This window comes from Pipistrellus kuhlii, unplaced genomic scaffold, assembly GCF_014108245.1.
Source record: "Pipistrellus kuhlii isolate mPipKuh1 unplaced genomic scaffold, mPipKuh1.p scaffold_m20_p_16, whole genome shotgun sequence".
NCBI classification, from domain to species: Eukaryota; Metazoa; Chordata; class Mammalia; order Chiroptera; family Vespertilionidae; genus Pipistrellus; species Pipistrellus kuhlii.
In genome coordinates, this window is record NW_023425471.1 from 10,039,875 (window position 1) to 10,060,357 (window position 20,483).

Genomic DNA, 20,483 nt, shown 5'->3' on the forward strand with positions numbered 1-20,483 from the left:
AATTAGAACCCTGTGTATTATGGTGAGAATGTAAAATGTAGCCATCATGGAAACTAACATGGCAGTTCCTAAAAAACACACAAAACAAAACAAAAACAACACAAAAACCTAGAATTACCATATTGTATAGCAATTCCACTTTTGGGTACAAACCCAAAATAATTGAAAGCAGGGACTTAAGTAGATATTTGTATATCCATGTATATATCAGTACTATTCACAGTAACCCAAAGGTCTACCAATAAATGAAGGGATAAACAAAATGTGGTAGATACAAATAATATCTCATTATAGTAGTATATGTATAGACACACACATGATGGGATTTTTTGTTTGTTTGTTTTACTAGCATGGTATACTTTCATGATATAAGTTGAAAAGAAACACTTTGTTTATTACAAAGTATTATGGAAGGTATTCCTGACATGAAAAGTCTGAAATTTGATCATTCATTCTTTCAACAAATATTTCCTGATAGCACACTATGTATGGTTCAGGCATTAATCTAAGCCTTAAGGATACAGGAGTAAACAATAGAGAAAAAGGTCTATGTTCACATTTTTTTTTTAATTGAAAAATAATTGACATTTTAGTTTCGGGTGTATAACTTGATTCAATACTTGTATATATTGTGAAATGATCACCACAACAAGACTAGTTAACATCCATCACCACACATAGTTACACAATTTTGTGATGAGAACTTTTACCATCTACTCTCTTAGCAACTTTTAAGTATGAAATACAGTAATATATATAGTCACCATGCTGTACATTGCACCCCAAGGCTTATCTATACTAATAAAAGAGTAATATGCTAATTAGACCAGGAGACCTTCCAGACAAAGCCATGGTGGCAGGGCCAAGGCAGAGGTGGTTAGGGGTGATCATGGCAGCAGGGGAGAGCATTTGGGAGCAATCAGGTCATCAGGGGAGAGCAATTAGAGGGATCAGACTAGCAGGGTAGGGCAGCTGGGGGGCGATCAGGCTGGCAGGGAGGGGCAGTTGGGGGTGATCAGGTTGGCAGGGGAGGGCAGTTGGGGCAATCAGGCTGGCAGGTAAAGGCAGTTAGGGGCAGTCAGGCAGGCAGAGTGGCTAGGGGAAAGCAAGTAGGCAGACAAGCAGTTAGGAGCCAGTGACCCTGGATTGTGAGAGAGATGTTCAATTGTGGGAACAGGCCAAAACCAGCAACTGGATATCCCCCAAGGAGTCCCAGATTAGAGAGAATGCAGGCTGGACTGAGGACTCCCCTCACACATATACTGTGCATGAATTTTGTGCACTGGGCCTCTAGTTTATTTTATAAGTGGTAATTTGTGCCTTTTGATTCCCTTCACTCATTTTACCCACCCTTCCACTCCCTGAACCTAGCAACCACCAATGGACCTCCAGTAGATAAATCTGTATTTTTTCTAAAACACATCAGTCTTTTTTTTTTTTTTTTTTTTTTTTTTAAGGTAATCTCATATGTCAGATGGCAAAGACCTGTTTGGTTGGCCTACTGATTAAATTGGGGCAGAGGGAGTTTGTGGTCCAGAATGAACTAAAAATTAGCACTTAAGGTCATTGTCTCCTGGTGCTCCCAGGAAAGGGTCTACATTCACATGGTAAGATAGAATAGACCCACTTTCACTTCAAACCGGAAATGATTCTCTGTGTACAGTCAATGAAGGAATATACCCTGTTTCCCCGAAAAGAAGACAGTGTCTTATATTAATTTTTTCTCCCAAAGTTGCGCTAGGTCTTATTTTCAGGGGATGTCTTATCTTTCCATGTGTTAGGTCTTATTTTCGGAGGATGTCTTATTTTCGGGGAAACACGGTAGTGGCAGATCATTCCAAAAAGTACATGTGTTTAAAAAACAGCACATGTTGTTTAAGTAGAATGTGTCTGCTCTGGATTCAGATACTTCAAACAAAAAAAACTTTCACTAGGAAGGCCCTATCCCAAAACCTAACTGTGAAAGCTGATTCAGCCTACCTCAGTCCTGGCCCCTTGCCAGTTAGTACCTCGGAAGTGAATGGTGTCACCTCCCCCATGGCACAAAGCTTCAAAATTTAACTTCTTTAAAGCCCCTCCCTTGATAGTATCTTTCAAAGAGTCACCCCCTTCCAAGAGAGGTAATACCAAATCTCTGTTGGGAAGGCTTTGCTTTGGCACTCTGCTTGGGTTACAGGCTGTCTTTTGAGTATGTCAGGAGGTTACAAGAATCAAGCACATACAGTCATGTATCACTTAATGGCAAGGATGCATTCTGAGAAATGGCATAGGCAGTTTCATCATTGTGTAGGAGTCATAGAGTGCACTTACACCAACCTAGATGGTGTGGCCTACTACACCTAGGTCCTATGGGATAGCCCAGGGGTGGAGAACCTTTTTTCTGCCAAGGGCCATTTGGATATTTATAACATCATTTGTGGGCCATACAAATTATCAACTTAAAAATGAGCCTGCTCTATTTGGTCAAATTTTTCATTAACTCACCCCTCATGCCTTGGCAGGGCCAGGCCAAATGATTTCTCAAGCCTTATACAGCCCACGGGCTGGACATTCCCTACCCTGGTATAGCCTATTGCTCCTAGGCTACAGGCCTGTAGAGCACGTTATAAAGAAACACCAGAGTAAATTGAGTTCAAGAGGAAATAATGTAATCAAGAGACCCAGTAGATATGAGATGTATGAAGCTGCTGTTGACATAACACAGCATATGTCTATAGCAAATTTTATAAATAGAACAACTATCAACTACTGACAAAAGTATAGTATAACAAATATATAAACCAGTAACATAGTCCTCTATTACCATTGTCAAGTATGATGCACTGTACTTAATTGTATGTGCTATGCTTTTAAGGGACTGGTAGCATTATATTAATAGTTTGTTTATACTAACATTGCCACAAACTCATGAGTAATGTGTTATACTACAACTAGAGGCCTGGTGCACGAATTCATGTATGGGTAGGGTCCCTCAGCCTGGCCAGTGATGGGGCCATCTTGCCCAGTCCCAATGGGGGCCGATCAGGACCTGCCAGCCCGGGGGAGGGACTGTGAGAAGTTGGCTGGCCACGGGAGGTTGGCTGTGAGAGCACACAGACCACCAGGGGGACAGCCCCTGCATTGAGCGTCTGCCCCCTTGTGGTCAGTGCATGCCATAGTGACCAGTCATTCGGTCATCTGGTCACTTAGGCTTTTATATATATAGACTAGAGGCCTGGTGCACGAATTCGTGCATGGGTGGGATCCCTCAGCCTGGCTGGTGATAGGGCCCGATTGGGTCATCTTGCCTAGTCCTGATCGGGGCCATCAGGGCTGGCCAGCTGGGGGGAGGAACCCCAATCAGGGAGGGACTGCCAGAGGTTGGCTGTGGGAATGCACTGACCACCAGGAGGCAGCTCCTGTATTGAGCATCTGCCCCCTGGTGGTGAGTGCGTATCAGAGCAACCCATTAACCCTTGTTCAGTTGCTTAGACTTTTATATATATAGATGGCTATGACATTACTAGGTGATAGGAATTTTTCAGTTCCATTATAATCTTATCTATCATATATGTGGTCCATCTTTGACTGAAAAATCTTTATGTGGTGCATGACTATACTTAAATAAATAGGGTGGTAGGTGATGAGATTGAAGAATGATATCTTGGGCCGAAACCGATTTGGCTCAGTGGATAGAGCGTTGGCCTGTGGACTGAAAGGTCCCAGGTTCAATTCCGGTTAAGGGAATGTACCTGGTTGTGGGCATATCCCCAGTAGGGGGTGTGCAGGAGGCAGCTGATCGATGTTTCTCTCTCATTGATGTTTCTAACTCTCTATCTCTCTCCCCTCCTCTCTGTAAAAAATCAATAAAATAAATTTAAAATAGCCGAAACCGGTTAGGCTCAGTGGTAGAGTGTCGGTCTGCGGACTGAAAGGTCCCGGGTTCGATTCCGGTCAAGGGCATGTACATTAGTTGCGGGCACATCCCCAGTAGGGGGAGTGCAAGAGGCAGCTAGTCGATGTTTCTCTCTCATCGACGTTTCTAGCTCTCTATCTCTCTCCCTTTCTCTCTGTAAAAAATCAATAAAATATATATTTAAAAAAAATAAAATAAAATAAATTTAAAATAAAGAGGGGGGATTGATAAGATATGTACACATATAATACCTTAATTAAAAAAATGAAAAAAAAATGTTATCTTGAGCTCTGATAATCCACTAATGAGACTGAATAAATGGGAATAGTCTATTCTAGTGATTGAGAAACCGATTGCCTGTTCAAATCCTCAAATGCATCTGCCAAGATGGCCCCACCACCTCCTGGTGTATTCATATCCTTGTGTATTGTCCTCTCCAAATATACCAGGATTAGTCTGTGAGGGCCAATCAAACCAGGTCTGCCTGCAAAATTGATCCATCAAAGATCAAGTTGTAACCAAGCTTTGTATCCAGACCTATACCTATTTGTATATATTGATCATATAGATCAACATAGATCGATGTAGATATGCAAGATTGTAGCCATGGCATATCTTTTGCAAATGCCGGAAGGTTCTATGAATTTTGTAACTTAAATCCTTCTATTTTCTGCCTTTTCAAGTTTGGGTTATTTGTATCAGTACTGTATTTTCAGATAATGCAGGTCCTCTATTTTAAGAAATGAGTTCCAGTCCCAAATTCACAAATAAAGAATTATTATTGTAATAGCATATTCATGAAAAGCAAATTACTTATCTTGGCGTTTAACATCCTCGTAACTATTCCTGTACTTTTAATGTCAACAGAAAAAAAAGTAATGTCTAAGTCTGGCTGATACAGTAAATTAATGTTAATAACAGTTTTGACACTAATAGCAAGTTTCAAAAAGGAAAACCTCCAGTCTCTAAGCTGGGTTTCATTTCTTCAAAATCACCTCAGCTTGCTGTCACCTGACCCCCCCACCCCCACCCCAGAACAATTCCCGCTACTATTCACCTTCATGGGGAGCCTGAAACGACTAGAATCTACACAGTTTCTATGAAATGATATCCCTTCCCTGCCTTTGCTCACTCCACATGGAGAAAACACCCACCCCCTTGAGTTGCAACACCAGAGCTTCTCAGTAGACACATTTCTGAATCCCTATGAGCACAGGAATACCTACATGGTTTCATTTACCCACCACTAGCTATTTCTTCAGAATTTGAAGATTAGTTGTGAAAAAGTGAACCATTAAGTTACACACTAGGTACCGTGTTTCCCCGAAAATAAGACATCCTCCGAAAATAAGACCTACTTACAGGTTTCCTTCTGAGTGAAACATAAGGCATCCCCCGAAAATAAGGCCCCCTAGGCTCTGTCTCAGAATGAAAATTAATTTCACAAGAAATGCACCAGGAAGTTCAGGAATTGGATTGTTATGATGATGTTCCATAAGATGATGACATGATTGTCATTGAATAAATGAGTAAATTCTTGATACTGTAGGATTCACAGTTTGTCTGGTTTGTGTTGACAACTACCGTACTACCGTACCGTATACAGGTAATAAGTTTCCTTTATTTTCATTTAATAATAAATGTGTACCGTATTCTTCTTCATGGAAAAATAAGACATCCCCTGAAAATAAGACCTAGCGCATCTTTGGGAGCAAACATTAATATAAGACACTGTCTTATTTTCGGGGAAACAGGTAAATAGGGAACTTCAGACTTTAGCTTATGGAGACCATGGAACACCAGAGAACAGGGTCTGTACTATATCCTTAAGTTTTCCCCAGTACTGTGCACACACAAGGTCATTCATACTGTCCCACGAATTCAACTGACCTGAGCGCAAATGTTAGCGTGCCCAAGGGGGAAGGAACAGGAACCCAGCCCTTGGCTCCTCCACTCTTACCATCTCTTTCTGGAGGTCAACAAGGGTTAAAGCAGCCGCGTGCGGATTCAGCCAACAGGACGTGCTAACCTCCCTCTATCATCACTTAGAAACCACTAGGCTTTCAGCAAAGCGTCTCTTCCCATTTCTCACACGTTGTTCTTTTTCTATCACTAATTGAGTGTTTTACTTTTAGATAATCCTCTAATGAACCAGCTCAAATGAGCAGAGAGGCAGGAGTGACAAGCCATCAATAAAATAATTAAGCCGAAGTGGATTTTGTTAGAGACTTCTCATGTCATAATAGGAAATCTAGGCTACTTAAAATCAGGGAAATGAAATGGAATCATTTATTTTTGTTTTAAAAGGAAGCTAGCTGTGAAAGTATCTCTTTCATAGAACCCTCATTAACTCTGCTGACAGTGTTGGTTATTTACTTTGGAGGTGGACATACAATGGAAAATACTAAGGGAGTTCGAGGGGGTTTCCAGAATTTTCTTTTCCCTTCTCATATATTTCATTCTGAATTTTCTGTAGAGTTTAGGCAAGAGACCCTTGACATTTTCTCTCTGTTTTAAGATTCATATTCTGGCTGAAACTGGTTTGGCTCAGACGATAGAGGGTTGGCCTGCAGACTGAAAGGTCCCGGGTTCGATTCCGGTCAAGGGCATGTACCTTGGTTGCTGGCACATCCCCAGTGGGGGGTGTGCAGGAAGCAGCTGGTCCATATTTCTCTCTCATTGATATTTCTAGCTCTCTATCCCTCTCCCTTCCTCTCTGTAAAAAATCTATTAAAAAATATGTTTTAAAAAAGATTCAGATTGTGGCATCAGTCCCCAAAGACTTCTGTGCCAACATACACATGCCATGGAAAAAACAGGAGGGGGAAAAAGAAAAAAAACAAAAAGAACAACAACAGGGAAATCAGGGCATGATGGGTAGAGATGCCAGGCCAAATCCTACCTCTTCTCTCCCTTCCAACCAATTAAACAGGAGAGTTTCTGGTAACAAGAGCTGACCTAGGCAGCTGTTCGGTTTGTACCCTCCTCCCCTGGCTGATCCAGGAGCCGGTTAGCCTTGTCTTACAACACAAGCTCCATGATGCCACTGACTCAGTTTACCTTTATCATCAAGCTTTGTATCATCTCCCACTGGGAACCTGAGATGAGCTACAGAACCAACCTCTGCAGTAATTCCATTCGATGACCACCAAATGGCTTTAAGCTCTGGACAAGAGCTGGCTTTGGGTACTATTGGGTACTCTATTGAGGGGTAAAGCAGGAACTAAATAAGGAAGTGACATGAACTTGAAGTCACTCAGGCTGGTGGATGCCCCAAGTGGAGGCCACATATTGGGTTGAGATAAGGGACAACCTTGAGTAGTTTCGTGAGAAAAGATACACTGAAAACACCCGTCATCGCGGGGCCAAGTGAAATAATTACATACCCATGCTCCATCTGGCCCAAACAGTTCTAAGAAGTTGCCAATGAATTCCCTTGACTTCTCTTCCCACTTTTGAATAAGATCATGACTCTTTTCTTCCACTCTGTTAACAAACTCCTTCGATCTTTCCTCCACATTCTTAACTTTTTCTTTCATCTTGTCTACCTGGTTTTGAAAGCGGTATTTCTTCTCCTGGTCAAAAAGTAGAGGAGGGGAAAAATGGATTTATCGGAGAGGGCATGAGAGAGATCCATCATTCACATTAGTGGTTATATTTTATTTCAACTTGTGTTCCTGATCTGAAGAGTCAGGATGTTACTATAATATTTCCCAAGAGCTGGATTGGTGGGAAGGCACATCTCTGATTAGAAAAGTCACTTGTCACCCTGGCCAGTTTGGTTCAATGGATAGAGTGTCGGCCTGCAGACTGAAGGGTCCCAAGTTCGATTCCGGTCAAGGGATGTACCTCGGTTGCAGGCTCCCTCCCCGACCCAGGCCAGAGGCAACCAATCGATGTGTTTCTCTCATATGGATATTTCTCTCTGTCTTTCCCTGTCTCTAAAAATCAATGGAAAAATATCCTCAAGCGAGGACTGAAAAAAAGAAAAAGAAAAGGCACTTATCATTAGTCTTGTTGGATATGTACAGGTGAAGTACAACTTGTTTTAATGGTCTCTTTTTTGTAAATGTCTTGGTTGAATTCACTTATATAAGAGAAGAACAAAGATATATTTGCTCTTTATTATGGGTAGATATTGGGCAAATACCCCCCCCCCCCAATTCTGCTGGGACTTAGTCAAAGTATAAATGAACATAGAATGGCTCCTCAGAGGCTTTCTGAGATTTCTGCTTCCTGAGTCTTCTGTTTCACTGAGACATTTTGTTAAAACCAATATGGATTGAAAAAGCGAGTCATGCCCTAACAGGTTTGGCTCAGTGGATAGAGCATCGACCTGCGGACTGAAAGGTCCCAGGTTTGATTCCAGTCAATGGCATGTGCCTTGGTTTCGGGCACATCCCCAGTGGGAGGTGTGCAGGAGGCAGCTGGTTGATGTTTCTCTCTCATTGATGTTTCTCTCTACCCCTCTCCCTTCCTCTCTATAAAAAATCAGTAAAATATATTAAAGAAAAGAAAAAGTGGTTCATTTGCTGGGCCTTAGAATCCACGTGTTATGCTAAACTTTTCATTGTAGTGGTATTTTCCATTAAGCTGGCTGAACTGCATTGATTTCCTTGGTGGTGAAGAATTCTTTATCTGATAGCTTCTTTTGACTGGGACTTTGTCTTACAGCCTTTATGCAGCAGTGCTAATGTCTGTACGCCTGGAAGGCATTGTATGTTAAGCAAGTCACATGGCACATCTTAGCCTCAGTTTCCCCATCTGTGAAATGGGATCATTATCCCTCCATATAGGGGCACTGCAACAATTAGGTAAACTAATGCAAGAATGTGCTTTGGCACAGACTGGCATTGAGTCAAAGCTCAGTGTGTGTTGTCTGTTTCATCGCTATAAAGTGGCATAGGCATTTAATCCTGTTACTGGATGAGAATGGTATGAAAACCATAAAAATAACATGAAACAGAGGGTCTTCCCTTCCAGGAAATCATATGTTTTCTCCTACATAGGTAATAAGTTTTATCATTTTTCTTCACTACATGGGACTGCAGTTCATTTCAGATTTCAGATTTTCTTGAGGCACCTGGACGGTTGCAAACCTGGGTCATGATTCCCTGATTTAGACTTTCCAAACTTCACTGCAGCCTCAGGGTGCGGTGTGAGCTATATGTGCTGCCACTCAGCTTTTTATATGTATACTAGAGGCCTGGTGCATGAAATTCATGCACGGGGAGGGTCCCAAGGCCTGGCCAGCAATAAGGGCCCATCTGTGTGGCGACTAGTGGGGCAATTAGGGGCTCCTGCTGGCAGCCCCTTTGACCAGCCTGGTGCTGCCCCCTCACTGGCTGGCCCCTCCCCCGCCCCCTGATGCCACCTGCTTGCCAGGGTGATCAGGGAGCCCTCTGCTGGCACCCGCCTTGGCTGGCCTGGAGCCTGTGGGCTTGGGGCAGCTCCTGCATTGAGCGTCTGCCCCTGGTGGTCAGTGCACATCATAGTGACTGGTCGTTTCACTGGTCATTCCATCGTTCAGTAGATTTGCATATTAGGCTTTTTTTAAATATATATTTTTATTGATTTTCCACAGAGAGGAAGGAAGAGGGATAGAGAGTTAGAAATGTCAATGAGAGAGAAACATTGACCAGCTGCCTCCTGCACACCCCCTGCTGGGGATGTGCCCGCAACCAATGTACATGCCCTTGACCAGAATCGAACCTAGGACCTTTCAGTCTGCAGATGGACGCTCTTTCCACTGAGCCAAACCGGTTTTGGCCCATATTAGGCTTTTATTATATAGGATATTATTGATTTGAGGAAGAGAGGGACAGAAATATCAATGAGAGAGAACCATTGATCGGCTGCCTCCTGCACGCCCCACACTGGGGATCGAGCCCACAACCTGGGCATGTGCCCTGACCGGGAATCGAACTGTGACCTCCTGGTTCAACCACTGAGCCATGTCAGCTGGGCCACTCAGCAACGTTTACTCTATGGTTATTATAACGGCTCTCAGGGGCAGCACAGAGTAGTAGGATGAGCACTGGATCGGGAGTCACAAGGCTGGGAGGCTGCTGCAGCCTCCACCTCCACCTTGCTGAGGGGCCTTGGCCAGGCACCTTCTGAGCTAGCTTTCCTCATTCCTACATGGAGGGACTTGGCCAGGATGACTGACCCTCGGCAGGTTCCAGCCACCTCTCGGGTTCTGTGATTCATCTATACGCCCTTCCAACACATGTGACCCTCTCTCCAGGCTGCAGCCAAGTTTGTTGTCACAGAAAAGGCACGAGAGCATCCATGCTGATTGCACAGTTCCCTGAGCTCAGGGGCTTATTATCCAAAGGCTGCTTAAAGAGCGTGAGCACCAAAACCGGTTTGGCTCAGTATAGAGCGTCGACCTGTGGACTCAAAGGTCCCAGGTTCGATTCCAGTCAAGGGCATGTACCTTGGTTGAGGGCAATTCCCTTTGGGGGGTGTGCAGGAGGCAGCTGGTCGATGTTTCTAATTCTATCTCTCTCCCTTCCTCTCTGTAAAATAAATAAATAAATAAATATATATATATATATATATATATATATATATATATATATATATTTTTTTTTTTAATTTTTTTTTTAAAGAGCATGAGCAAGAACTTTTGGAAATGGCTCAACATGCTTGGATGGTTGACTAAATTCAGTTTAAAAATATATTTTATTATTTTACAGAGAGGAAGGGAGAGGGATGGAGAGCTAGAAACATCAATGAGAGAGAAACATTGATCAGCTGCCTCCTGCACACACCTCCTACTGGGGATGTGCCCGCAACCAAGGTACATGCCTTTGACCAGAATTAACCTGGGACCCTTCATTCTGCAGGCCGACGCTCTATCCACTGAGCCACACCGGTTAGGGTGACTGAATTCAGTTGAAAAGATCAGTTTAATTTCTTGAAATACCCGGGGCTTCCCTCCCTATAAGACACCAAATGATCTCGGTGACTGAGTTCTTCTCAGCCACTTAGTCTGGTGCCATTTGAAGCTGATGTTCTCCACTTTGTTGCCCGGCTTGCATGAAGCCACAGAGCCTGGGCCACCAACCCTGTCACCCTCACCCCCCATCTTTCAGGGACAACTAATAACCCCGATTTGCAGTGAATGAGCCCCTCCTCGTTGTGAAGGTACCAGTGACCAGTCTGTGTAAGCTGCTGGGTAATTATGGCGGCGTGTGAGTCTAAGCATCTAGTTTTATAGAAAAATCCCTCTTTGAAAATGCAGTACCGTATCTATTTTGGGGGGTTGAAATTCTGGATGGATGGAGAGTTCTTGTTTTGATCAACTGCCTGGGCTTCTTGGAGTCTAGGCAAACACAGTTGTCCAGACTCGCTACCATCACCTCCAGCAAGTGGGCTGCCCTCTCTGCTTTTTAACGGTCTGTTTTGCTTGTTTTAAAGATTGTTTTAACAGCTACTTTATTATTAAGCTCACAGCAGCTCTGTGCGAACAATATGGCAGAAATACCCAAGGAAGCCAAAGACTTGAGGCTTTATTTAAGCAGCTGTAATTTCTCTGGACAAGAAAAAACTGTTTTAAGGTGTCTAGCAAGCATCGTTGAAGCTTTAATAAGATGAAAATTAAAAAAATGTTAGAACAAGAAAGCATTTTAGCTTTCCATCCCCTCTGCCCTCCTTCCCTCCCTTTGAGCAGAAGAGAACTATTTTTGTTGTTGTTGTTAATCTTTACCCAAGGATATTTTTCCATTAGTTTTTAGAGAGAGTGAAGAGCGGGGGAGAGACAGAGAGAGAAACATCGATGTGAGAGAGACACTTCAATCAATTGCCTTCTGCCTGGCCCCTGACTGGGGCTGGGGATTGAGTCTGCAATCAAAGTACATGCCCATGACCAGAATCGAACCTGGGACACTTCAGTCCAAGGGCCAACCCTCTACCCATTAAAGCAAACCAGCTAGGATCAGAAGAAAACTCTTGCTTTTCATGAGAGCGGATCTCCCAGAAACCATTGGCCCAGGTCTGAGAACTCTAAAGGGGAGGGGAGGGGACGGGGAGGAGGTGAGGGGAGAGGAGGGGAGAGGAGGGGAAGAGAGGGAAGCAGTTCCTTTATAAAATGTGGAGCTCACTACCTGTGTGCCTTGGTTGACTTATGTTACCCCTTTGAACACTGGTTTCTCCATCTGTAAAACGGGATGGTAATACATCATTGGGTTGCTATGTGGATTGAATGAGACCATAAATGGAAAACACCAAGAACACTGCGTGGCATATAGTAAGTGCTCAATAAACGGCGACCGCGGTGTGATTTGGTGGCCTTAAGAGGGTATGAAGTGGCACACTTACGTTTATGAAACTGACATTCAGTTCCTTTGCTGTGTACCCTCTCTGGAGGTTGCGGCGGGCATACACATCATAGTCGCGGACAATTCTGGTGATGATATCTGATGTTGAGATACCTTCCGTTCTCTGAGTCGGAACGAACATCCCTGTTCAGATAGGAAAGGGGAGATGAGAAGAAAAAAGGAAGAGGGATTCGGTTGACCCATCTTCTTTCCCCCTCCCTTGCAGGGCTGCAGCTTCTGCTGTGCCAAGGAGGTTTTCACATCTGGCCTGCAGGAGGCTGTTTCTCAATTTTCCGTGTCCATCACGGAAAAGGAAACAGGTTCCTGAGTGGAGGAGCTGGGGATTAAGAAAGAAAGAGACTAGAGGCAGAAATAGATTCATCAAGCTGGGCGCTAGGTGGGTGCCACCTATCTAATAGAGAGGCAGCAAGTGACCTCCCAAGCCACGCAGCAGGTTTATTTATAGGGTCAAAGGAGCTTATTTGCATTCTTAACTAGGCTCTAGCATTCCTGGATTTACATATCTAGACCCGCCCCTGCTGACACCTGGACAAAGGTACTCTGCCAGTGCCTCGGGCTCAGCTTACAATTTAAAGAATGTCCATGTGCCTTCTCAGGCGGCTCTCTACATTTGCCCAGCTGAATCTTCCAGGCTCAGTTCTGAATGCCCCTGTTCTACCCCGAATATTCATCATCCTAGACCTGGACGCACCACGCACTCCCCCAGCTCCTAGCATTTTGCTCATGCCCAGCCCTTCCTTTCTGCCTTGACTCCTTCCCCGCTCACATCAGCCATATCATTCCTCATCCTGCACCATCCAGCTTCAAGGTCATGCCTCTGGGAAGTCTTGACAACACTGGGCAGAATCCTCAACATCTGAGACAGGCAATGAGTATGGTGTGCCCTGCAACTGCATAGCGCACCTCCCACTAACGGAAGTGTTTCCAATGTCTGTCTCCTTGTGGAAAGAGAACATTCTGGAAGCACAGGTTATACCTTCACTGTCTTTGCATCCCCAGCACCAAGGTCAGTGCCCCTGGGTCTGGCCCATGGAAGGTTGCCAAGAAATGCAAATTAAATGAGCAAATGAAGAGAGAATAAAATGGAGTCCATGAATTGGTCAGATCATGGCAACTCCCCTTCTTTCCCAAGGAAGTCTGGGTCATGTGATACTGAAGGAAAAGAAGAAAAAGTGTTCTATTTTTGTTTTCTCTGACCTAAAGGCGTGTTTCTGGGGTGCTAGATGATTTTATCTCCCCAAGACTGTTCTACTCTGGATGGTGATATCCCCACTCAAAGGCCCTTCCATTTAGAATACGTGGGACTGAGAAGAAAAAAAAGTAGACAATGCCAAATCGCAATAGAACTTGCTTAAAGTCCTCAGATATATATGGGTATGCCAATACAGGGCTAAGAAGTGGTCACAAATGTTATCAAAGACAAGAATCTGGTTTGTGCTTACAGGTGTCAACTGAAATGCCGTGTGGGCAATTGAGATCCTTCTACCCAGTATGATTATGGCTACTCAGTCAGAGACGCCAGGCATGGCATAGCATGGCATGATGGACAGAGCCTAGAGACCATGATACTGGCTTCTTGGTTTGTAGACTTGGGCAAGTTTCTTAAGCCTCAGAAGGCAAGTTACTTAACCTCAGTCTCCAAAGCTGAGAAATGACTAGATAGATAAGATGACCTTGTGGCTAAATAAAGTGACCTTGGGCTCATCCATGCTACTTCCCTCTCGTCACTCCTTATCCCCAATTTCCTTCCAATCACCAATCTACGTTGTAAAGGTCTCCCCAACTGATGTAATTGTCTCCATTCTTCAATTCTAAACCAATCTAATGCCATCCTTTGCCAAAATTACAGCAGGAGCCTCAATACCACTCTCCAGCGATGCCATGTCTTTGGTCCCCTCAGTTAGCTTTCCCCAGAGCGAGAGCTCAGAGCAGTCTTTCAAAATGCAAGTCATATGCCTATCCAACATGCTTCATTGGCTTTCTACTGTTCTTTGTATTTAATATGTTTTTATTGACTTCAGAGAGAGGAAGGGAGAGGGAGAGATAGAAACATTAATGATGAGAGGGAATCATTGATCGACTGCCTTCTGTATGCCCCATACTAGGGATCAAGCCTGCAACCTGGGCATATGCCCTGACCGGGAATCGAACCGTGACTTTCTGGTTCAACCACTGAGCCATGCTGGCCAGGCTACTGTCCTCTGAATTTAGATTCAAATCCTTAACCTGGCCCTGCATCAGCTTGCATTATCTCTTCGCTGTGCTTTTCTCCAGTCTCACCTCAGATGCTCTCCACCTCCTTCGCTCGCTAAGCAAGTCCCTGTGCTACACAGGGGCAGGGGGCACCATTCTCATTGTAGTCCATGGCACTGGGCAACAGTCTGGCCCTACCTTGTCCAGCCACACTGAACTTCAGTGTCCTGAAAGGGCTGGCCCCTCTCTTTACTCTGCCACAAACCACTCCACCTGGTTAATTCTTGGTTTCACCGTTAGCGTCACTTCCTCAAGGAAACCTCTCAACCCCTGACTGGGTCTTCCTGTTCGTTATTTCCCTACCAAGGCAACTGCCTGCTCTTGTCCTTCAGATACTCCAAGGTCTTTATAAAATAGCTCGTTCAATTACTGCCTCCTGGCGTGGCTATAAGCTACACGAGGAAAGGCACTGCTCGTATCTCATTCTCTTCTCTAGTCTCAGCACCAGGTGACAATTGGGCACTTGTAGGGACATTTGGTGAGTGAGTGACTAGATGAATATTTATCTCTAAATGCCCTTCCAAATCCAGTGTTCTCTGAATCTATCAAGGGGGGGGGGGAGGTAAATTTCTAGTCTTCTGGCCCCTCCCAGGGAGTCCCTTTTTTGTTTGTTTTGTTTTGTTTTGTTTTGTTTTGTTAGGGTTAGAGTTAGGGTTAGGGTTAGGGTTTGGGTTAGGGTTAGGGTTTGGGTTAGGGTTAGGGTTAGGGTTAGGGTTAGGGTTAGGGTTTGGGTTAGGGTTAGGGTTTGGGTTAGGGTTTGGGTTTGGGTTAGGGTTAGGGTTAGGGTTTGGGTTAGGGTTAGGGTTAGGGTTTGGGTTAGGGTTAGAGTTAGGGTTCGGGTTCGGGTTCGGGTTAGGGTTCAGGATGTCCCTTTGGAGCTTGCTTTGGAGATCATCTGCATGTTCACAGTCTCAACAGCAGGGTGGCACTGCTGATGTTAAGACAACGCATCCAGTTTCTAATATTCTGTGACTCAGAGGACAGAGTTGGGGTTCCAACTAGACCCAAAAGGTCCTTTATCACCTTCTAAAAAGGGGGACTCCAGAAAACCAATTGGAAGGCGGAGGATGCAAACATCTAAATGTGTGGATATAAACAACACTCAAGTGACCCAGCTGTGCGGGGTGCTTCGGCGGGTGGGGAAGTCTGAGTTGTCCCAAAAGCAGGAAGAGGGGACCTGAAATGACACCTCGCTGAGAACAGCAGGGAGCCTTCTGGTGAGAAGAATGTGCCATCTTGCGGCAGACAGCTATTTCACTCTGCCCCCGCCTGCTGAGACGTGAAGAAGATTCTCTAGCTATTCCTGGACTTGAACACTTCCCTGAGACACTGGTGCCACGAGCTCACCCTTTCTTTGAAGCCACAGGGTGAGGTCTCTGTGGCTGAGGAACTAAAAGTTCGCTTTGGGGAGAGATTTGCTTTGGCTGCTCCGGAGGTAGATCTCTGAAAGAAGCCAAGCCCTCTGCTGATATAATGAGGCACCCGGCTTCCTCCACATCCTAATTATTGCTCTGCTAAAAATATTCAGTAATGAGTATGATCAGAGAACCTTTTTTATCATGCTTTTCAGAATCGCAGCGTTTGGTTATGGAGCTATTTTAAGAAGCAGCAGAGCACATGTTAATGAAGGAAACTTTCAACAGTAGTAGGCGATATTAGAACGAGGATGATGTGGACCTTACGGTCTACTTCATTTAAGCCTCATCTTTTCATCCAGCTTTGCGGCAGGATTTTGACACCTAGCTCTGATAAGCAGGGTACTGTAAACTTTCATTCACGCCCGTTATTCCTCCGGCTTCATTTAACGTGATTTCTGTCATTGAACGTATACCTCAAGTATAAAAGCCAAATGTGGGGGCTGAGGTCATTTCTGAGCATCTTTCTCCCACAGGGAATACGCTGGCCTCCTCTACCTGGACCCTAAACGGATCTCTGCTGTGGGTCTCCATGGGTGAGGACTCAACAGAGCAGATCAATGGACCGCCAGAATGGGTCCCTGTGCATATGAAAAGTCACCATAGGCTTATGCCTGTGCTCCCAGGGCAAGTACAGTACCATCTGACTATTCAATGTGGAGATGAGAATTGTGGTGAATTAAACAGGAGCACAGTTCCCATCCCCTGAAATCTGGGCTGTCCTTAAGAGACTTGCTTAGGACAAATGGACTGTGGTATAAATCAGAGATCCGTGGAGTTGGATGCAACAATGTTCCAGTAGGAAGAGAGAAGTTGATGAAGGAATTAACTCCAGGGATTCTGCAGTAGAAGGAAACCCATCTCTCCATCCCCCCAATAACACCCTTGAGTTGATCAGAGTCTCTGACCTTGACAGAAAGGCTCAGTGACAAATAGGACAACTTCCAAAGCTCAGGCACTGTGTCTGCCCTCCATAACACTTGACAGTTTTGGTTAGAAAATATAGGGTGTCCCCACTTTAACAGCTGCTAGCTCCATTTTAAAAAATGAAATGTATTTAATAAGCACTGCTTTTATCGTTATTCAAAGTGTGTGTATACAACTTTTTGGAGATGTCCTATATTTTGCCGGAATCTACAAAACTTATCCGTGCTTTCTGTCCTCTGCATGCAGTACTCTGAGGATGTTATTGTCACGTGACAAGATGATACACGGCAGGACTGACTTTGCAGACAAGGAGTCCAGATGGTTCATTAGCCAGTTATCTGCCATCTTTTGGAAGGAACTTTCTTGGGAGGATAAAATAATTTCGTTGTGAGGACTTCGTTGTGATGAGGAAAATGATTGCCCTTTAAACCAGCGGATCCTGAGTTTAGTCTGATGGGGCCTTAAACCGGAAGTTGAAAACTTTGGGGTTCAGGTTAATTCCTATCTAAATACCTAATTTGTGTCTGCACCATTTAGCACATGTGAACAGAGGCTTGTAAAGTAAGGTGACCAGATGTCCCGCTTTTGGCGGGACAGTCCCGCTTTTTAACAATTTATCCCACGACCTGCAGCGTTTTAAAAAAGTTTAAAAGATTTTTTAAAATTTAAGAGATTCTTTCCAAAAACCGGGACTTTTTTGAAATGCCGCAGGACACAGGATAAATTGTTAAAAATCGGGACTGTCCCGCCAAAAGCGGGATGTCTGGTCACCTTGTTGTAAAGGCTACTAGGACGACCTCTGAAATGCCAACTTGTATGTCTATACTGGAGACCAATGCCTATGACACACTAAACCTGATTCTGGTGCCACAGTAGACAGGGGAGCCCAGAACCCCTCACCTGCTTCCTTTATGTGCTTGTAAACATCATCTGAGCCAGCAGATGAGTACGGAATGTCATCGTGGGCCACGAAGTCAATCTGTTAGAGAGAGAAGAGTGACGTCACCACGGGGGTGGATGTGCATGTCCACAATTTGAAAAGGCCTTTTTGAAATAAAGCAGCTGTTACAAAGCAGTAGAAATAAGCAGTTGATAATGTGGCTTGGCATCCTTGACTGAAGGGTACTGCCAGCCGTCCCCATGTCTGTGAGATAATGGGGACTGGACTGGTTTCTCTCCTTCACTACTTCCCCTTGCTCCTACCTCTGACAGTAGGTTTTCTGGGCCTCCTGTTTTTCTGCCTCTAAACTGTGTCCTTCAGAGAACTCATTCATTCTTCACATTTGAGTCTCCGCTGCTATGATGAGGAACCCAAGTCTCCATTTCCTGTCCCATTGACGGCAATAGGCACTCACACTGTGCCATCTTACACAGGGCTATGGAAATGAATTTAGTCTGATGAATGGATTTATAGTCTCTTTTCTCATTTGATTTTTCATAACCACACTGTGAGGTAAGTAGGGCGCATATAATTATTTCAGTTGGGACATAAGGCTGCTGGATCTGGAAAACTTACCCGATTTGCCCTAAGTCACACTTTCCTCTTTTACTACCCATCGCTGTCTCTTTAAAATCCATCTATCTGGAATTTCATTCATCCTGAAAACTGGTGCCTCATTCCAATGGCACCTCCACTTTCCCAGTTCACCTAGGCCCCAAACACCTTGGAAGTGGCCTCACTTCCTCTCTGTTGCTACTACACCAATCCAGGGTCTGATCACCTGATTATTGATATCCATTTGTACCTCACCTTCCTCACTACAGGCTCCTGTCCAAGTCATTCCTCTGTCACATGAGGGATCTTCCTTAAACAGAATTTTCTCTTTGTCATCCTTGTGCCTGCTGACTTGACTAGTTCTATTTCCTCCTTCATCAAGTAAAACCTCCTTACCTACCTTTCAGAGCCCTTTATAACATACGTACACTCCACCTTGAGAGGTAGTTTGGAATAGCAGTTTCATTTGCATGGATATGATTCTTGCCCCACCACTCACTAGCTACATAACTCACAAATTGGTGGGAAAGATTAAATCCGGATTTCTCAACCTCATACCGGTGACATTTGGACCTAATCCTTCTTTTGATGGGGTGTCTGTCCCGTGCCCTGTAGGGTGCTTCGTAGCACCCCCAGCATTTACCCACTAGATGCCAGTAGCAACCTTCTGGTTGGGATGGCCAAACATGTTTCCCTGCATTGCCAAATGTCCCTTGGGGGCCAACTCGCTCCCATTTGGGAATCACTGAATGAAATTATATAATTATGTTTAAGCGTTTAAAAATAAGAACTGGCACACAGTACTCAATGTTAGTTATTATCATTCTATTCTTAGTACTCAAACTTAGTTCCTCCACCTGTCTAATATATAACAATAACAACTTCTCAGGGTAGCCATGACACTGAATACCATTTGTATAAGAGCAAAGCACTCAGCACAGGCTGGGCACATAAAGAATACTCAAGAGTGGCAGTCATCATCATCATCACGAGTACTTCCCTAATGCCCAGCACAAGTTGAATATACAATAGATGCTTAGTAAAAATGTGTCAGTGATTGCTGGAAGTAAATTATATTGTAGTTCTTCCTCTTTTTTTCTTTTTATTCTTGCTGGGAAATTGTCTCCTCTGCTATTACCGATGCACATTTATCAGTGTTCTCTATTCTCTTCTGCATGGTGAATTTAAAAATAGACAAGAAAACTCTTAGAACTGCTTAATCTTATTTTTTTTGTGTGCCGCGTATAAAAGGGAAGAATAGCTCCTAATGTGGGTCTGGTAGGGAGATACAAAGCACATAATTTGATGCAAATCAAACGAATTTTTCATGTTTTCCACTAATACAAATCTTATATCAGTAGGAGTCTCGGGGTCACAAAATCATAGCTATAAAGTTCTTCCCTTAAAGGCTGACCCCTGCCTTTCTGGATAAGATGTGTGTTCATTTGTCCCATGAAAAACGCTGCCTGTGAATCTATAAGCACAAGTAATGACAGTGGTGATGGCAGTAATAATGACACTTCTGGAGCTCTTGCTATGAGCCAGCCACTGTTGCAAGGTTTTCACTTAGATGAGCTCATTAGATCCTCCAAACAGCCCAGGGAGGAAAGCACTAATAGCGCCCCCTTTTACAGTTGAGGTGAGTTCAATATTTGCATTCAAGGTTAGGAAGGGATGGAGGCTATAGTTGGACCTGTTGGGGTCTAGCTCCAGACCCCACACTGAAGAAGTGAGAGGGTGTCAGTCCCCAGGATCGGGCAGGAGAGAGGGGCTACATCGAGGGACACCCCATGGCCGTTCCTGAAGTTACCTCTTTTAGGAATCAGTAGTCTTTGGGCATTCTGGGTATTGGCTGCAGAGCCAGACCTTATTTCTGCTACTTAGAGAACAGGGAAGAGTAAGTACCTTGTGTTTCTCCAAAAACTCTGGTGTGAGCGTCCATGGAGCATCACGGATGACTTCGTCTACGTAGCGACAATGTCTGAGAGCTTCGTAGCGCTCTGCTTCATTCATCACGGTAAAACCTTTGAATTTGTGGGTAAGGTCGTCACTGCAAACTGAAACAAGCAAGGGCATCAAATGCCGTTAGCTGGCCAGGCCCCCAGCACAGCCTTTAGGTACCCCAAAGCTTCTTTAGCAAGACAAAAGGCGCT

General features: G+C 44.3%; 1 protein-coding gene across 4 annotated transcripts in view; it reads right to left on the minus strand.

The window, feature by feature from the left end:
- The window catches only part of PCYT1B (phosphate cytidylyltransferase 1B, choline), a 90,908-nt gene that overhangs the window by 12,550 nt on the left and 57,875 nt on the right, over positions 1 to 20,483 (minus strand). For 3 of the 4 annotated variants that reach the window (XM_036439669.2, XM_036439666.2, XM_036439667.2), the window contains 4 exons: positions 20,236 to 20,387; positions 17,736 to 17,814; positions 12,221 to 12,363; positions 7,282 to 7,470 (listed from right to left, as the gene is read on the minus strand). In XM_036439669.2, coding sequence (XP_036295562.1) covers positions 7,282 to 7,470; positions 12,221 to 12,363; positions 17,736 to 17,814; positions 20,236 to 20,387 — 563 coding nt within the window. The remainder of the gene's footprint in view (positions 1 to 7,281; positions 7,471 to 12,220; positions 12,364 to 17,735; positions 17,815 to 20,235; positions 20,388 to 20,483) is intronic. The other variant, XM_036439668.2, reaches the window with a different exon arrangement.